The sequence below is a fragment of the Phocoena phocoena genome, chromosome 19 (genome assembly GCF_963924675.1).
Source record: "Phocoena phocoena chromosome 19, mPhoPho1.1, whole genome shotgun sequence".
Taxonomy (NCBI): domain Eukaryota; kingdom Metazoa; phylum Chordata; class Mammalia; order Artiodactyla; family Phocoenidae; genus Phocoena; species Phocoena phocoena.
The window spans coordinates 45,538,510-45,557,067 of NC_089237.1; the positions used below are offsets into that span (position 1 = coordinate 45,538,510).

The 18,558-nt window shown below is 39.2% G+C and overlaps 1 protein-coding gene across 1 annotated transcript in view; it reads left to right on the forward strand.

Moving 5' to 3' along the window:
* Nucleotides 1-18,558, forward strand: part of CPD (carboxypeptidase D) — a 63,344-nt gene that overhangs the window by 25,613 nt on the left and 19,173 nt on the right. Inside the window, exons 4-8 of the mRNA XM_065896445.1 lie at nucleotides 246-415; nucleotides 1,850-2,199; nucleotides 2,679-2,870; nucleotides 4,931-5,098; nucleotides 10,142-10,251. Of these exons, the coding sequence (XP_065752517.1) occupies nucleotides 246-415; nucleotides 1,850-2,199; nucleotides 2,679-2,870; nucleotides 4,931-5,098; nucleotides 10,142-10,251 (990 nt within the window). The remainder of the gene's footprint in view (nucleotides 1-245; nucleotides 416-1,849; nucleotides 2,200-2,678; nucleotides 2,871-4,930; nucleotides 5,099-10,141; nucleotides 10,252-18,558) is intronic.

An 18,558-nucleotide genomic window follows, 5' to 3' on the forward strand; every position in this document is an offset into this window, starting at 1 on the left:
GGCTTTGAGGAGAAGGAATTTCGAAAGCATTTTACCAGTCTAGATTTCAGATGACTTAAGTTTAAGGATTTAATTTTTTTGGTCTATATTTTATTTTAACTTGGAGAGATTGAAAACTATTTCAGGGAGCTAGAGGAATAAGCTTATTTTTAAAAAATTCTAGCATCAATGCAGAGAGGTTATTTTCTCTTGCCTTCCAAACTGATTGTCTCTGAGCAGTCTACTTTGATTCTTGTTTTTTTTAGGTCCACATTGGAGTTAAAGGATTTGTTAAAGATTCAGTAACAGGAGCTGGCTTAGAGAATGCAACCATCTCAGTGGCTGGTATTAATCATAATATCACAACAGGAAGATTTGGTGATTTCCACCGATTACTTGTTCCTGGAACTTATAACATTACCGCAGTTTTAACTGGGTAAGAATTTAAACTAGACTCTTAAAATGTCAAGTTTCTGTTTATATCTAAGAAGAGAAATATACTCTTGGAGATCTTGTTTACTGTATCTGGCTTTTATTTTTCCTTGTTTTCTGATTTTTTCCCTCTTTATAATGAGAAAATACTATGGTGGATCTTCTGTCACATTAACAATACAACTGGATATGAAGCATCGTTGTAAAATTGGGAGGAAGGACAGTCTTAAAAGCTTGATGGGGCTTCCCTGGTGGCGCAGTGGTTGAGAGTCCGCCTGCCGATGCAGGGGACACAGGTTCGTGCCCCGGTCTGGGAGGATCCCACATGCCGCGGAGCGGCTGGGCCCGTGAGCCATGGCCGCTGAGCCTGCGCGTCCAAAGCCTGTGCTCCGCAACAGGAGAGGCCACAACAGTGAGAGGCACACGTACCGCAAAAAAAAAAAAAAGCTTGGTGGTCAGCTGTGTAAAGCATTGCCGCGAGGCTAATTGAATACCAAGGCAGAAGAAACTCAGGGCTCTATGAAAGACATTTTGAAGAGCTGTCTCACCATCAGCTTTCTAATACATGACATGAGTGGTTCCCCACCTCCTCTGGGAACATTTCTGGAAGCTCATTTTGCTAAGGATTTACCTTTAGCAAATAAATTACCTTTAATTTTGAACTTTCCCATTTGGTAAAGTAGTTGGAATGTCAGTCTGATAAGGCACTGCAAAGAATTGGATCATTTATATCTACTTTGAGTATTGTAGCAATGGTTACAATGGATTAACGACCTTCATTTTTCATCGTATTCTCTCCTTTGAATGTAATTTTAAAAAAATTATTTATTTAATAAATGTATTTATTTTTGGCTGCATTGGGTCTTCGTTGCTGTGCACGGGCTTTCTCTAGTTGCAGCGAGCAGGGGCTACTCTTTGTTGCGGTGCGCGGGCTTCTCATTGCAGTGGCTTCTCTTGTTGCGGAGCACGAGCTCTAGGTGCACAGGCTTCATTCAGTAGCTGTGGCACGTGGGCTCAGTAGTTGTGCCTCTCTGCCTCTAGAGCACAGGCTCAGTAGTTGTAGTGCACGGGCTTTGTTGCTCCCTGGTATGTGGGATTTTCCTGGCACAGGGCTCGAACCCGTGTCCCCTGCATTGGCAGGTGGATTCTTAACCACTGTGCCACCAGGGAAGCCCCTGAATGTAATCTTTTATAAGCATTCTAATGTGTGGAACCTGAAAGGATGGTAAGAGAAATAGTTCTTTAAGGACTTAATCTGGGATTCTTTGTGAGATAATACGCTAAAAGTCTTGAATTTACACATTTATCTTTATTTGATTTGATTTTCGATAGACTAAGCACAGGAGTATGAAAAGGCTATTGTACTTTTATAATGTTAAAGCATTGTCTGTTTCAGTTTAACTCCAAGCCATCTACTTTTTCAAATTTTTCTTTTCAGGTATATGCCACTGACTGTTAATAACATAATAGTGAAAGAAGGACCAGCCACAAAGGTGAATTTTCCCCTTCGGCCAACTGTGGCTTCAGTAGTCCCTGACACAACAGAGGTTGTAGTAACTGCTAGCACAGTTGCTATACCTAATAGTCCTCTTGGAACACAGTCCTCCCACCAGCCAGTTCAGCCACAGGACTTTCACCACCACCATTTCCCTGATATGGAAATCTTCTTGAGAAGGTTTGCCAATGAATATCCTAACATCACCCGGCTTTATTCATTGGGAAAATCGGTAGAGTCAAGAGAACTTTATGTAATGGAGATATCTGATAATCCAGGTGTCCATGAACCAGGTAATTGGTGTAGTTTCACACATAATTTCAGATTGCTTTTCAGAGCTATGTGCTGTATTGCTTTGCTTCATCTAGAAAGGTCACGTATTGTATGTATAACTGGATCAAAGAAAATGTAACCAATTTTTTCCTAGAAAAGAAGAAAATCCATTTGATAATCCATATTATACACAAAGTTTAACATAATGCATAATTAGATTCTTTCTGCTAATAGTACTTTTATTTTCATATTATATGGCATATATATGTGTGTGTGTGTATATATGTATATATACACACATACGTATATATGCTTTGAGCTTGCTCAGACGTATATATTAGTAAGGACTGCTTTATAAGATGCTTTTTCCTGTTTCTTTTGCCAAAATATATCTTAAATCTTTGGTTCAGGGTCTTTGTATGTGTTGGGGAAAAAGTAGAGAGAGTCTAGGATTAATGAAGAGGAAAAAACGTCTTCCATGTAATTACTTTATTTTCAGGTGAACCAGAATTTAAGTACATTGGAAATATGCATGGAAATGAAGTGGTTGGAAGAGAACTGTTACTGAACCTCATCGAATACCTTTGTAAGAACTTTGGAACAGATCCCGATGTAACAGATTTGGTTCTTAACACTAGAATTCACCTTATGCCATCCATGAATCCTGATGGGTATGAAAAGGCCCAGGAAGGTAAAGAATAGCTATCTACTAATGCTTAACCTTTTTGATTATTATATGGCATAATTATTGGGGGATAGAAAAGAATTTGAACTGGTTGTTTCCCTGAAATTTCTTCCTATTTTTATACTTATAATATATCATTGGTTCTAGCTTTTGTATTCTTGTAAGATAGGCTAGTTCATTCAACAATTATGTCATCAAGTTTATATTTAATGAAGTTCTCCACTTTGGTAATGGCTCTTATTTACTAAAATAATGTAAGATTTTTACAAACTGTTCCACTTTAAGAGTAATTTTTGTTAAATTATTGTATTGGGAACTTTATCTCATAAGTGAAATCTCAAACCAAATATTTTTTAAGCCAGTGACTCTGTTTTGACTCCCATTTCTACTCCCCATGCATGTATAATCTAAATCTGCTAAGTTACTGACTTCCCATTCCTCTGCCTCCTCTGGGCTAGCCCATCTTTCCTAGGGCATTATAGTAAGGGCAGGGAGAGCAACTTTCTTACATGGGCCACATTATGCAGAACACTAGGAGAGTGAGAATCCATCTTTTCCCAGCCTGTGATTCCTTCCAGGCAGTGATAACCAGTGAGTAGAAAAGATACCACAATATGAATATGCAGCCATGTGGTTTATTACTCTCACTGACTGAACACTGAGAGAATCGATTAGTAAATGACCAGGTTAATCCTTATATATATCATTTAGATTCTTTCGCTAAGGACCTTATTCTTTGTCAGCCTCACACATTCCTTCCACATTCCTCCCTTGAGACCTTTCTGAAAGATGGAACTACTTACTACTAGTGAGTCCTCTAGTAGGTTTTCTTCATTCACTTGCATTCATTTTCTCATTATAATGACAATAATAGGGCTCTCATCCCATAGTAAAATGGAATAAGCTTAAGTTGAACCCTTTCTCCTCCTCCCTTCCAACTATGTTCTTGACTAACTTTACCTTTTTGTTATCACTTTAATGTGAGCATACTGCAACTCTTTTCTTTTCATTTGGTCTGTTTATTTACATTGTTTTAGTGACCTGTAAGCCAGTGCAATAGAGTCCCCCTCATGCCAGTCATGCCCACTCAACATTGTGATCACGTCACTGTATGTGGATTATTGACAGATGAGCAATATTTTAATATAATTCGTATGGTTGGAGTTTTTCCCCTCAAAGTATGACCAGAGGCAGAAATGAAAGGATAATGGTTTTACCTTTCTATTCAGAAGATCTAGAAGAGATACATTTTTTTAAATGTACAATGTAAAAACGATGTGTGTTTTAATCACGTTACCCAACTGAACTTGGATCCTCTCACCTGCTGCAGAGCAAAGCCAATTTACTGATATGAGGTTGTGGTGAAGGAAAGTACAGGATTTATCTGCAGGCACTAAACAAGGAGAATGGGCAGCTCATGCTCAAAAGACCTGAACTTCTCAATGGCTTTCAGGGAAGGATTTTTAAAGGCAACATTTGGGGTGAGGGTACAGGGTGCATGACTTTCTTCTGATTGATTGGTGGTGTGGAGGTAACAGGGTGATGTTTCGGGAATCTTAATCATCAGCCTTCTGGTTCCAACCAGTCCGGGGTCTACATGCTTGTGCTCAGCACATAGTCACCTTCCCCTACTGGGTCGGAGTCTTACATCCTGCAGAACAACTCAAGGATACATGTTAGATTGTTATGTATATCCCTTGAGTAAGAACTAGGACTCTTGTTTTTAATCGGGAATCATTGTCATTACTTTTCTTGCTTAACTGCTTTTCGTTTACTTCTGAATTTCCTCACTTCCCTAATCAGTAACTGCTTATACCTGCTCTTTGGGACTCAGGGAAGGCCTAGGAGACTAAAGCCTTTTTTCTACAAACAAGAAATATGGGATACAGAGGGGCTTTTTTAACCTGGGAAGGCCCCACAGGGTCCTACTCGGTTTCAATCACAGTGTGTTTGATCACAGTGAAGCCTGATGTGTTCACACTTACCTTTGAATTAAGATAGCTGAAGTAGTGTGTATTGGATTAAAATATAAAACATGGCTTAAATTTGAATCTTTTATCATACAGGAGATTCAGTAAGCGTAGTCGGCAGAAATAACAGCAACAACTTTGACCTGAACCGAAATTTCCCAGATCAGTTCATTCAGATCACAGATCCTACCCAACCAGAAACTATTGCTGTAATGAGCTGGATGAAGGCCTATCCATTTGTGCTGTCAGCAAACCTGCATGGAGGTAATAGCAACTTGATATTCCACTAATTAATTCTTGTTGAGAGCATTTGAAAATCCCAGTGGAAGTTTATCTGTTTATAGTCTTAGGCTATCTTAAGCCTGTTATTGCTTTTATGGCAGACAACAATAAAGGTCTCTCCTCATTACTTTTTAAGCCAGTTTCCTGGCTGTTTTCCCCGTTCCTCCCCCACCCCTCCCCTCTCCCAGTACTCTTCCATTCTCCCTCCTTCCATCTGCCCTGCCTCCCTCTCTTTCTCTGTCTCTCACCCTCCACCTCTCCTTCCCTTTTCCTCCTTCTCCCTCCCTCCATTTCTTTCTCACTTAGTTCTTCAAGTGTTTTATATTTATCCCTCAGAAATGTTTTATATTTATCCCTCTCACTGGGAATTTGGTAACATGTTCTTTGTCATTTATAAAAATTAAACACTAACAGATCCAAATGTTTAGTCCTATTTCTCCCTAAAGTTTAATATGCCCTTTTATGTAAGTTTAGATTTTTGACATTCTCTTATCTTTCATCTGCTGTGTATTTAACTGTAGCACAATGACCTCATTCTCATGTAGTATCTGAGCTTATACACCTCCATATAATTCAGCAGGAACTTAGTTGAATAGGATGAGAGGTCAAGATTAAAAATCATCACAGTGAGGCTTCCCTGGGGGCTCAGTGGTTAAGAATCCATCTGCCAACGCAGGGGACACAGGAAGGGCCCACCTGCCACGGAGCAGCTAAACCCGTGCGCCACAACTACCAAGCCTGTGCTCTAGAGCCTGTGAGCCACAACTGCTAAGCCCAGGTGCCACAACTACTGAAGCCCACGTGCCAAGAGCCCGTGCTCTGCAACAAGAGAAGCCACCACAACAAGAAGCCCGGGCACTGCAACGAAGAGTAGGCCCCCCTGCATGCCACAGCTAGAGAAAGCCCGTGTGCTGCAACAAGGACCCAGTGCAGCCAAAAATAAATAAATAAACAACAACAACAAATCATCACAGTGTCCAACTAGGGTTGTGTGAATAAGTGTCAATACCCTAGAGACCTGAAAACACATGTCTACATGTAAACTGGTATGTGGACGTTCATAGTAGCACTATTCATAATAACCAGGAAGTATAAATAACCCAAATGTCCACCAACTAACGATCAGATAAATAAAATGTGGTATACAATTGAATGTTATCTGGCTGTGAAAAGGAATGAAGGACTGATGCATGCTACAGCATAGATGAGTCTTGAAAGCATGGTAGGTGATAGAAGCTAGTCATAAGAAACCATATATTGTATGATTACATTTTTTATGAAATGTGCAGAAATAGGCAAATCCATAGAGATAGAAAATAGATTAGCAGTTGCCTCAAGCTGTAGAGGATAATGGTGGAGAGGATGGGGAGTAACTGCTAATGGGTATGGGTTTGTTTTTTTTTTCAGTAATGAAATGTTCTGTAATTAGATAGTAGTGATGGTTGTATATTCAACCCTGTGAATATACTAAACAACAGTGAATTATATACTTTAAGTGGATGGATTGTATGGTATGTGAACTATATCTCAATAAATTAAAAAAGAGTGGAGGTATTAACACCAGGGGCAATAGGTAAGAAATTTAGTGTCCACATTTGTTGGTTTATCCAAGGAAGTATCACAGTCGAGATTTGATGGCATATAGATTAACCTGCCATTTTAGAAATGACAGTACACACTTATGGATATTTGTATTTAAGAAGTAAATTGAGATTCTCCAAAAATGACTTTGAAAGCTTGCTAATAGTAGGAGAAAATACTTCTATAATTGGTAATCATGGACGATTCTCAAAGACCCAAATAGGAATTATGAAGTTGCAGCCTGGTTAGCAAAATAATTTTTTGGCTTTTTTCTTACTTTATTAATTGTATACCATGTTTGACAGAAAATATTTTTTACTTTGAGCTTTAAAAAATATTCTGTAGGGCTTCCCTGGTGGCGCAGTGGTTGAGAGTCCGCCTGCCGATGCAGGGGACACAGGTTCGTGCCCCGGTCCCGGAAGATCCCACATGCCGCCGAGCGGCTAGGCCCATGAGCCATGGCCGCTGAGCCTGCATGTCCGGAGCCTGTGCTCCACAACAGGAGAGGCCACAACAGTGAGAGGCCCACGTACCGCAAAAAAAAAAAAATCTGTATAAAATACATCACGTCATGTTGGCTAAAGCTGAAAACTTAATACTAGTTACATTCCAGTGAAAATAATTGACGGATGTTTACATGTGGTATCAAGACCTTGGCATGGTGGGGGGATACATCTTCAATCACGTAGATATGTTTCTTTCCATGACGTATTTTGCATTCTCATCTTAAAATCTTTAAATGAGTTTTGAAATCTTGGCAAAGAAATTTAACAGAGGAATTCCTTGCTGCCAACTTAACAATTTAGAAGGATTTTGAAAGAATATAGAGAAAAGTAATATTTCTTTTTGTAATTTTTGATACTAATTTTTTATTTAGGTGAAATTCATATAACACTAACCATGTTAAGGTAAATAATTCAGTGACATTTAGTGCATTCACAATGCTGTGCAACCACCATCTCTATCTCGTTCCAAAACATTTTCACCTCCCCAAAAGGAAACCCCTTACGCATTAAGCAGTTGCTTTCTATTCCCCATGCCCCTCAAGCCCTGGTAATCACCAATCTGTGTTCTGTCTCTATGGATTTACCTGTTTTGGATATTTCATAGAAATGAAATCATATAATATATGACCTTTTGTGTCTGTCTTCTTTCACTTAGCATAGTGTTTTCAAGGTTCATTCATATTGTAGCATATGTTAGTACTTTATTTCTTTTTATGACTGAATAATTTTCCATTGTATGCATATACCACAATTTGTTTATCTATCTGTTGATGGACACTTGGGTTGTTTTTACTTTTTACTATTATGAATAATACTACTATGAACATTGGCAGACAGTATCTGAGTCCCTGTTTTCAATTCTTTTGGGTTATCCTATGTTTGGCTTTTTGATGGAAATACCATCATATGGTAATTCCGTGTTTAGCTTTTTGATGAACTGCCAAACTTCCACAGTAGCAACCATTTTATATTCCCACCAGCAATGTATGAGGGTTCCAGTTTTTCCACATCCTTACCTTGTTAATTTTTTTTTTTTGATTATAGCCGTTTTAGTGGGTGAAAGGTGATATCTCACTGAAATTTAGATTTGCATTTCCCTGATGGCTAATGATGCTGAGCATCTTTTTGTGTGCTTTTTGGCCATTTGTATATCTTATTTGGAGAAATATCTGTTCAAGTCTTTTGCCCATTGTTAATTGGGTTTTTCATCTTTTTGTTGAGTTGCAGGACTTCTTTATATAGTCTGGATTCTAGACCCTTATCAAATTGCTGATTTGCAAATATTTTCTCCCATTCTGTAGGTTTACTTTAACTTTCTTAATAATGTCCTTTGATGCACAAAATTTTTAATATTGATGAAGTCAGATTTATCTTTTTTAAAATAGCTAATGCTCTTTGTGTTGATACTAATTTTTATTTATTTATTTATTCATTCATTCATTCATTCTTGGCTGCGTTGGGTCTTCGTTGCTGCGTGCGGGCCCTCTCTAGTTGCGGGGAGCGGGGGCCAGCCCTTGTTGTGGTGCATGGGGCTCTCATTGCGGTGGCCTCTCCTGTTGCTGAGCCGGGCTCTAGGCGCGCGGGCTCCAGAGCGCAGGCTCAGCAGTTGTGGCGCACGGGCCCAGTTGCTCCGCGGTCCCAGACCAGGCCTTGAACCTGTGTCCCCTGCATTGGCAGGTGGATTCCCAACCACTGCGCCACCAGGGAAGTCCCAATACTAATTATTTTTTAAATAAACTTTTGTAGGAGTATTGTAAGTCTTTTATGACTTTTTCTTTCCCTTATAAAGTTAGCCATTTGAAAGACAACATTAAGTAGAAGTTGACTTTTTTCTGTTGTGACTTTTAGGCATGAGTCGTAGATCCAGGGTGAAATTAAATTTTTTTGGAGTAATCTGTCTGAGAATGGGTGTTGAAGTACACTTATCTTGTTAGAACTATTTTGGGGAATAAAATGAGCATAGTTCTTCATACTTGTTTCTTAAAGAAAAATTTTTTTAAATTTATGAATGTTGGCTGGTATTTGTTATCACAGGATCACTTCATCTAGATTCAAGTTGAATTTGTTCCTTCACTTTCGTGCCCAGGAAGTGGCATGACAAAAAAGGCAAAGATGAATGGCCTAATCAAGGCAGAATAAATGGGCACATGGACAAATGAAAATGATGTGACTAATAGGAAAATAAGGGATTTGATCCTATGGTGGGGGAGGTGGGCTCAGGGCTCCTGCCTGAGAAGCACCCTAATTGCTTTATGTCCTAGGGGGAGCATGAAGGGAGTTGATATCCTTTATATATGTTTTAAAATATCACTCTCTGTATTTTAGGTCATGAAAAATCATATGATATAACTCCAGTTGACTAATTTATAATATGAGCATAAGAGAAATTTTTAGCATTTTTTTCTGAATGAAGGTCAGGACTGGCTCTACTATCCATAAATTTGTTGTTTAGCCTCTCCATTTTAGACTCCACATCTGCAAAATGAAGAGGGTGGGTTAATCGGACTTCAAGGGTCCTTTCTTAGTTTAAAATTCCATGACATGACCTTATAAATGTCTGAATTTTAGTGAAAAAGTACCAAATTTTGCTCAATTTTTCTGATCCTAAATATTATAAAAGTAAAATTGTTTAAATTAAGGCTGTATACTTCTGGTTTCAGTTCTGACATGTAAAGTATGCCTGTAAGTTCATGCAAACTCCCAAGACCTTTCCAGTTAAGGCAGTCTTTAAGTGTCATGCATAGCTATTTAATATTTTATTTATCCACTTTGATTTTCTATTGAGGAAATTAGCAACTTTTTTGTTTCTATTGAGGAAATTAACCTTGGAAATTTGTATTGGTTTCCTGTCTCTGGCAGTACTGTGAAAAGCTTACTTTATGTTAATGCTCCATCTTGAAAGAAATAACACAATACATTTTGCTCATTTCCCTCATAGGTTCTTTGGTGGTTAACTACCCTTTTGATGATGATGAACAAGGGCTTGCCACATATAGTAAATCACCAGATGATGCTGTATTTCAACAAATAGCACTTTCTTATTCCAAGGTAGGCTTGTGCTTAAACATAAAATGCTATAAAAATTCATTTTTCATTTAAAAACATGCGTTAAAACGAAGTCCTACAAGACTCAGGTCAAGTGCTTTCTTCTCTGTTAAGCCTTCCATGATTCCTTTCAGAAACCTTACCACTTTTTCTCTTCTGTTTCCCACCTCACTTTTAAACATACTGCATGTGTTTCCCCATTAGCCATGAAGTTCAGGTAATGTCTTTTCATCTACAGCTTTTAGCACAGTACCTGGAACATAATAAATTAAACAAACTGCTAGTTTATTTCATTTGAGAAGTACTTAAATATAAACCTCGTAAAGTAGTCTAAGGTGGGGTTGACAAGTTATAGCTCTGGGACTAAATCCAGCCTACCACCTGTTCTTGTAAATAAAGTTTTATTGACATACAGCACATCCATTCTTTAAAATATTGTCCATTGCTGCTTTCTTGTTTAACATTTGAAAATAAGTCAGTGTAATTCACCATATTAACAGACTAAAGAAGAAAAACGCTGCAATCATCTCAATAGATGCAGAGGGCAGGGTTGAGTCATTGCAACACTTTAGAGCGTGTAAAGCCAAAAGTTTTTACTATCTGACCCTTTACAGAAAAAAATTGCCAACCTATAGTCTAAGGAAGTGGTCTCCAACCTTTGTGACACCAGGGACCAGTTTCAGGGAAGACAGTTTTTCCACAGACAGGGTTAGGGAGTGGGGGGTGGTTTAGGCAGTAATGCGAGTGATGGGGAGCGGCAGATGAAGCTTTGCTCACTTGATGGCCGCTCAACTCCTGTTGTGTGGCCCGGTTCCTAACAGGCCAGGGACTGGTACCAGTCCGCAGCCTGGGGGTTGGGGACCCCTGGTCTAAGGTATTTAAGAGCCTAGTAGTAACATATTGCAAAGAAGCAAGTAGAAATTTCTGTATTTTCTAAACTTCCTATAATGAACACACATTACTTTCATAATCAGAAATGTTACATTTGTGTGTGTGTGAAATTTTAGTTTAAAAGTTGTTCTTAGGGGCTTCCCTGGTGGCGCAGTGGTTGAGAGTCCGCCTGCCGATGCAGGGGACACGGGTTCGTGCCCCGGTCCGGGAGGATCCCACATGCTGCGGAGCGGCTGGGCCCGTGAGCCGTGGCCACTGAGCCTGCGCGTCCAGAGCCTGTGCTCCGCAACGGGAGAGGCCACAACAGTGAGAGGCCCACGTATCGCAAAAAAAAAAAAAAAAAAAAAAAAAAAGTTGTTCTTAGAAAGCATGTTAAAATTTGAGGCTTGGGAACTAGGCTTGTTAGTTTCAGTTTTTGGTTTTACTACTGACTCAGTCTGTGACTTTATTGGTCATAGATAAATGAAGATTATTACTGCAGCTTTACGCTCTGTAATCACACCTTTCTGTCATTCTATTTTTTCCACTCCCTCATTCTCTGCAAGTGGATCTTGTGAGATTGTTCAGAGTTTCTAATAGGGGAGTACATCTATTATTTCACCTTAAAGTGTATCTATCTTCTGTTTGGGCATGCCGTTTTAGAGGGATGTACATGAAATAATAAAACAAAAATGAGATACCCTCCAATCATCAAAATAAAAACTAAGTGATCAGATTATACACATATCACATTCTGTCCATTATTATAGTTCCACTTTTCATCCTCTTTGTAACTTCTCATTCCTTAGACTCTTTTTATATTTCTTTGACCTTTAACCCTTTTGATTTGATTTCCTTTCTACCCAGCCTACACCTATGGACATACCTTTCAGTGATGCACTCACCTACACCTTAGGATCTTTTATACCCTTCTGACATACCTGCCTTGCCAATGTCCAACCCTTAGTAATTACAATCATCTCTCTTCTACGTCCCAGAAAAGTCGCACAGTCATGGCAGTCGACTACACTATGTATATATAATGCTCTCTAACCTCAGCTGAGCCCTCAGTTCTACCTGGCAATATTTCACATTTTGCTACTTGACTCCGTGGCTCATTTCCCTCTGGTGATTCTGAGCCTTCATCCTCTTCCTGAGCCTTCTAATCCTAGCTTTGTCTTATTCTCAGTAGATCACTTTGCCTTGAACTAAAGTGGAACTGTGAATAATCTGATGTGTGTTCATTCTGATTCTGTCTTCTCAATTATTGTTTATTTGTGTTTTACCCATATTCTGCATTTCTTTTTTTCCTCCTAATTCTTTTAAATTGAAGTACATTTGATGTATAATATTATATAAGTTACAGGTATATAATATAGTGATTCACAATTTTAAGGTTTATACTCCATTTGTAGTCATTATAAAATATTGGCTATATTCCCTGTGTTATACAATATATCCTTGTAGCTTATTTTATACATAATAGTTTGTACCTCTTAATCCCCTACTCCTACATTGCCCCTTCCCCCTTCCCTCTCCCCACTGGTAATCACTAGTTTGTTCTCTATATCTGTGAGTCTGTTTCTTGTTTGGTATATTCACTAATTTGTTGTGTTTTTTAGATTCCACATATAAGTGATATCATACAGTATTTGTCTTTCTCTGTATGACTTATTTCACTTAGCATAATGCCCTCCAAGTCCAACCATGTTGTTGCAAGTGGCAAAATTTCATTCTTTTTTATGGCTGAGTAGTACTCCATTGTGTGTGTGTGTGTGTGTGTGTGTGTGTGTGTGTGTGTGTGTGTGTGTATCACAGCTTATTTATCCATTCATCTGTTGATGATTGCAGTTTTCTCATGTCTGGTGTCTGCCCCCTGGTGGGTGAAGCTGGTCCACAGGCTACAATGGGCTTCCTGGAGGGCAGGGTCAGGGCCCAGGGGAGTCTGGGACTGGTGCCTTCCCACTGGTGCGTGGAGCTGGGTCCTGGGCCCTCTGGTGGGCAGGGTTGTTTCCAGAGGCAACTGTGGGCTCAGGAGATCTTCTGGCAGCCTCTCTGCTGATGGGTGGGGCTGTGTCTCTGCCAGGTTAGTTACTTGGCCTGAGGCATCCCAGCACTGGCACCTACAGGTTGGTTGTTGGGTCGGGGCCAGCTATTGGCATTAATGAGCCAGAGGGAGGATTCCACAGGGGTGCCTGCCAGCACCAATGTCCATGCAGTAGAAGGAGGTCCCCAGAATGGCTGCCACCAGTGTCTATGTCCCTAGGGTGAGCTGCAGCCGCCATCCGCCTCCCCAAGACACTTTCTAAGATCAGCAGGTAGGTCTGACCCAGGCTCCTATCAAATTACTGCTTTCGTCCTGGCTCCCAGAGTGTGTGAGATTTTGTGTGCGCCCTTTAAGAGTGAAGTTTCTGTTTTCCCCAGTCCTGTGGGACTCTTGAAATTAAGCCTCACTGGCCTTTAGAGCCAGATGCTCTAGAGGCTCATCTTCCCTATGCAGGACCCCGGGCTGGGGAGTGGCATGGGGATTCAGAACTCTCACTCCTGTGGGAAAACCTCTGTAATATAATTATTCTCCACTCTGTGGGCCACCCACCCATGGGTATGGGACTTGACTATATCATGAGTCCGAGATGGTCCACAACCCATCTTGTCGTGATTCCTTCTTTATGTCTTTAGTTGTAGAAGATCTTTTTTGATAGGTTTCGGTCTTTTTCACTGATGGTTGTTCTGCAAATAGTTGTGAGTTTGGTGTGCTCGTGAGAGGAGGTGAGCTCAGGGTCTTTCTACTCTACCATCTTGGCTGATCACTCCTTCATTTCTTGATCCCACAGTACCCTGCCTCCTCTTTGTCTTTGTTTCTTCTGTTGTAAATGGGAAGGTGACAATTAAATTCCTCAATCTTTACTCCAGCCTCCTTTCTCTTGACTGTGATCTATCATGATCTGTTGTGCACCCAGCCACCTTTCCTCTGCCACAAGGCTTCATGGTAAGGAAAAGCAGACCAAGAAAATCTGTGAAGACAAAAGAGGGGGGTTTAAGGAACAGCAGGCATAAAGGTGATTCGGAAGGACCACCAAACATTGAAAACATGCTACATCTGAAACCTAATCTGAAAATACTAAGATAGTAACTGGGCAGATGAAAGCACTGGAATATAGGGAAGAGGTTTCAAAGTACATGCAAATTAAAGACCTGGTGTACTTAAAGGGATAGGCACAATTTAAAAGGACAGCTGGATTTAAAGGAAAATCTTCCAATCTTCCAATTTCTGGGAGAGAAGAAAAGCAAAAAGAAATGAAGAAGTGGCCTTTGACAATTAGACAGTGAAGGGGAAAGAGAAAAGGGGGGAAATGTAGGGTTGTCCAAGACAGAAGAGAACCATAAAATCAGTGGACTCAGAGCTCCACCCTTATACCAAGGCAAATAAGCAAGCAGACAAACAAAAAAGCCACATTAAAATACCTTGACTGCCAGACTGACAGAAAAAGGGCACCATTAACTAGGAATCATGTGAAACAGCTCAGTATAATAAAAATGAACAAGAGGGGGCTTCCCTGGTGGCACAGTGGTTGAGAGTCCGCCTGCTGATGCAGGGGACACGGGTTTGTGCCCCGATCCGGGAAGATCCCACATGCCGCGGAGCGGCTAGGCCCGTGAGCCATGGCTGCTGAGCCTGCGTGTCCAGAGCCTGTGCTCCACAACGGGAGAGGCCACAACAGTGAGAGGCCCGCGTACCGCAAAAAAAAGAAAAAGAGGTTAAAAAAAAACCATGAAGAACCATTGCAGAAAAAATCAGGAAATGGAATTTCACACATGTCACCTGAGGAAACCTTACCACTACCAAAGAACAATCAAGAAGCAGAAGAAAACTATAAGTTTACACTCCAGGCAGATTGACTATACCCAAACACACATTGAGAATATGAAAAACCACATAGGCTCAGATATTTAAAAAATTAAAACAGGAGTGAAAAAAGAAACAGGAAGAAATGAAAGAGAGTTGATAGAATTCAGGAAAGTAATGGAAGAAAAAAAATTATCTCTAAAAATGAAGAATAAATTGTAAGGGCTAAAGACCTCACATCTCCCAATTTCAAACTTACTTCAAGACTGTGGTAATTAAGACACTGTGGTATGGGAATAAAGATGGACATATACATGGCACATATATACAATGGAATATTACTCAGCCATAAAAAGAAACGAAATTGAGTTATTTGTAGTGAGGTGGATGGACCTAGAGTCTGTCATACAAAGTGAAGTAAGTCAGAGAAAAACAAATACCGTATGCTAACACAAATATGTGGAATCTTAAAAAAAAAAATGGTTCTGAAGAACCTAGGGGCAGGACAGGAATAAAGATGCAGACGTAGAGAATGGACTTGAGGACACGGGAGGGGGGAAGGGTAAGCTGGGATGAAGTGAGAGGGTAGCACTGACATATATACACTACCAAATGTAAAATCGATAGCTAGTGGGAAGCAGCTGCATAGCACAGGGAGATCAGCTCGGTGCTTTGTGTCCACCTAGAGGGATGGGATAGGGAGGGTGGGAGGGAGGAGATATGGGGATATATGTATATGTAATGGTGATTCATTTTGTTATAAAGCAGAAACTAACACACCATTGTAGAGCAATCAATTATACTCCAATAAAGATGTTTAAAAAAAAAAAGATGGACATATACACATCAAAGAAATAGAATTGATAGTCCAGAAATAAACTCTTACATTTATGGTCAGTTGATTTTTCAATAAGAGCACCAAGACAATTCAATGAGGATAGAAGAATCTTTTCACTAAGTGGTTATGGAAAACTGGATATTCACATACAAAAGAATAAATTTGGACCTCTTCCTCATATTATACCCCAAAATTATCTCAAAATGGATCATAGATCTAAATGTAAACTGTAAGACTTTCAGGAAAAAATATAGAAATAAATTTTTGTGACCTTGGGTTAGACAATGGTTTCCTAGATGTGACATCAAAAGCACAAGTGACAGAAAAAAGACATACTGGACATCATCAAGCTTTAATACTTTTTTGCTGCAAAGGGTACTGTGTTAGTTTCCAGAACTGTGGTAACAATTTTTCGTCTCACAGTTCTAGAGTCCAAAATCAAGATGTTGGCAGGGCCATGCTCCCTTGAAACCTGGAAGGGAATCCTTCCTTGCCTCTTCCTAGCTTCTGGTGTTTTTCTGGCAGTCTTTGCCATTCATTGGTTTCTAGATGGATTATCCCAGTCTTCTGTCTTCACATGGCATTCTCCTTGTTGTCTGTGTCCAAATTTTCCCTTTTTATAAAGATACCAGTCATATTGGATTAAGGCACACCGTAATTACCTCATTTTAACTTGATTACCTCTGTAATTAAATACAGTCACATTATGAGGTTTTGGGGGCTAGGACTTCAACATATCTTTTGGAGAAGACATAATTCAACATGTAACAGATAATAATCAAGGAAGTAAAAAGAAAACCCACAGCATAGGAGAATACCATATATCTGATAAGGATCTTATATCTAAAATATATAATGAACTCTTACAACTAAATAATAAAAAGACAATCCAATTGAAAAATGGGCAAAGAATCTGAATACACATTTCTCCAAAGAAATATACAAATGACCGACAAGCTCACAAAAAGGGAAATGCAAATCAAAACAACGAGATACTGCTTTTTACGCACTAGGATGACTATAGTTTAAAAAAAAAAAAAAGAAAATAACAAGGGTTGGTAAGGATGTGGAGAAATTGGAACCCTTGTGCATTGCTGGTGGGAATGTAAAATGGTACAACTGCTTTGGAAAACAATTGCGGTTCCTCAAAATGTTAAATATAGAATTATCATATGGCCTGACAATCCCACTCCTAAGTATATGTCCAAGAGAAATGAAAACATAGCCCACACAAAACTTGTACACAAATGTTCATAGCAGCATTATCCATAATAGCCAAAATGGACACAACCAACATGTCCATCAAGTGATAAGTGGATAAACAAAATGTGATATATCCATGCAATGGAATACTATTCAGTCATAAAAAAATATAAAGTACTGATACAAACTACAACTTAGATGACCCTTGAAAACATGCTAGGTGAAAGCAGCCAGTCACAAGAGACTACATATTGTGTGATTCCGTTTATATGAAATGTCCAGGATAGGCAAATCCATAGAGACAGAAAATAGACTGGTAATTGCCTTGGGCTTGGGATGTAGGGAGGGGCAGGGAAGAGGTTGGGAGGAAATAGGGAGTGCTGATGGGTACACGTTTATTTTGGGGTCATGAAAATGTCCTAAAATTTACTGTGGCGATGGTCACACAACTGAGTGAATATACCAAGGACCATTGAGTTGTATACTTCAAATGCATGAGTTATGTGGGGTGTGAATTATATTTCAATAAAGCAGATTTTGAGAACCTAGAGAAGACTCAGGGGTGGGGTATCCATGCTCAGTTCATATGTAGGCTAAAAAAACGTCAAAAGTTATATGCCAAAATATTAAATGATTGGTGATCTCTAGGTTTATATTTTTTTCTTTTGGCTTGCCTCAATTTTCTAATCTTTCTACAATAACTTTTATTATATTTTAAGTATAATGAAATTCAATGAATTCAATTAAGTGAAAGTGAGAAAATGGAGCTATACAGTGTGACATAAGTGAAGAGAAAATTTCAAGGAGGCATTAGTGGAAGACTGGTGATATTTGAATAAAATATAGGTTTTTTAGTTAATAGTATCATGCCAGTGTTAATTTCCTTGTTTTGATAATTGTCCTATGGTTATATAAGATGCTAACATCAGGGAAAGCTGGATCAAAGGTATATAAAACTCTCTGTACTATTTTTGCAACTTTTCTGCAACTCTAAAATTAGTTCAAAAGAAGTCAAAAGAAAAGAATAAGAAAAGTGAATAGTCTCTGCTTATCTCCACTTCATTATTGTTCTCTCATGCCTCAGTTTCTTGTCATCTGTCTTCTGCCTACATTGTTTTACCTGGAAGTGCCCCCTCAAAGGTTACCAGAAGTCTATTTTTTTTAAATGTTCTTGACCTCTGAAGTCTAACGCTCTTGTCTTCTCCCCTTGATCTCTGTTACATTATATAGCAGAGAGCTTTGCTTCCTTTTTTCTCTTTCAATGGCTCAACCTCTCTCTTTTACTTTTTTTCCCGCCTCCATATTCTGTCCTTAGCCATTTTTACTGTCTTGGCAATTGCATCCAGTTGCTTTAGCTGTCACCACTATGTAAATGCCTCTTTAAAAAGTTGTTTCATATGATGAAAGTTATTATAAAAAGATTAGAGACTATAGCCAAGCAAAAAGAAGAGAATCATTTACTGTCTTGGTATATATTTTAGACTCTTTATATATGGACTGAGACTGGACACCTACATCCTCACCCCCTATCTTCTTTAAGTTGTCAAACTGC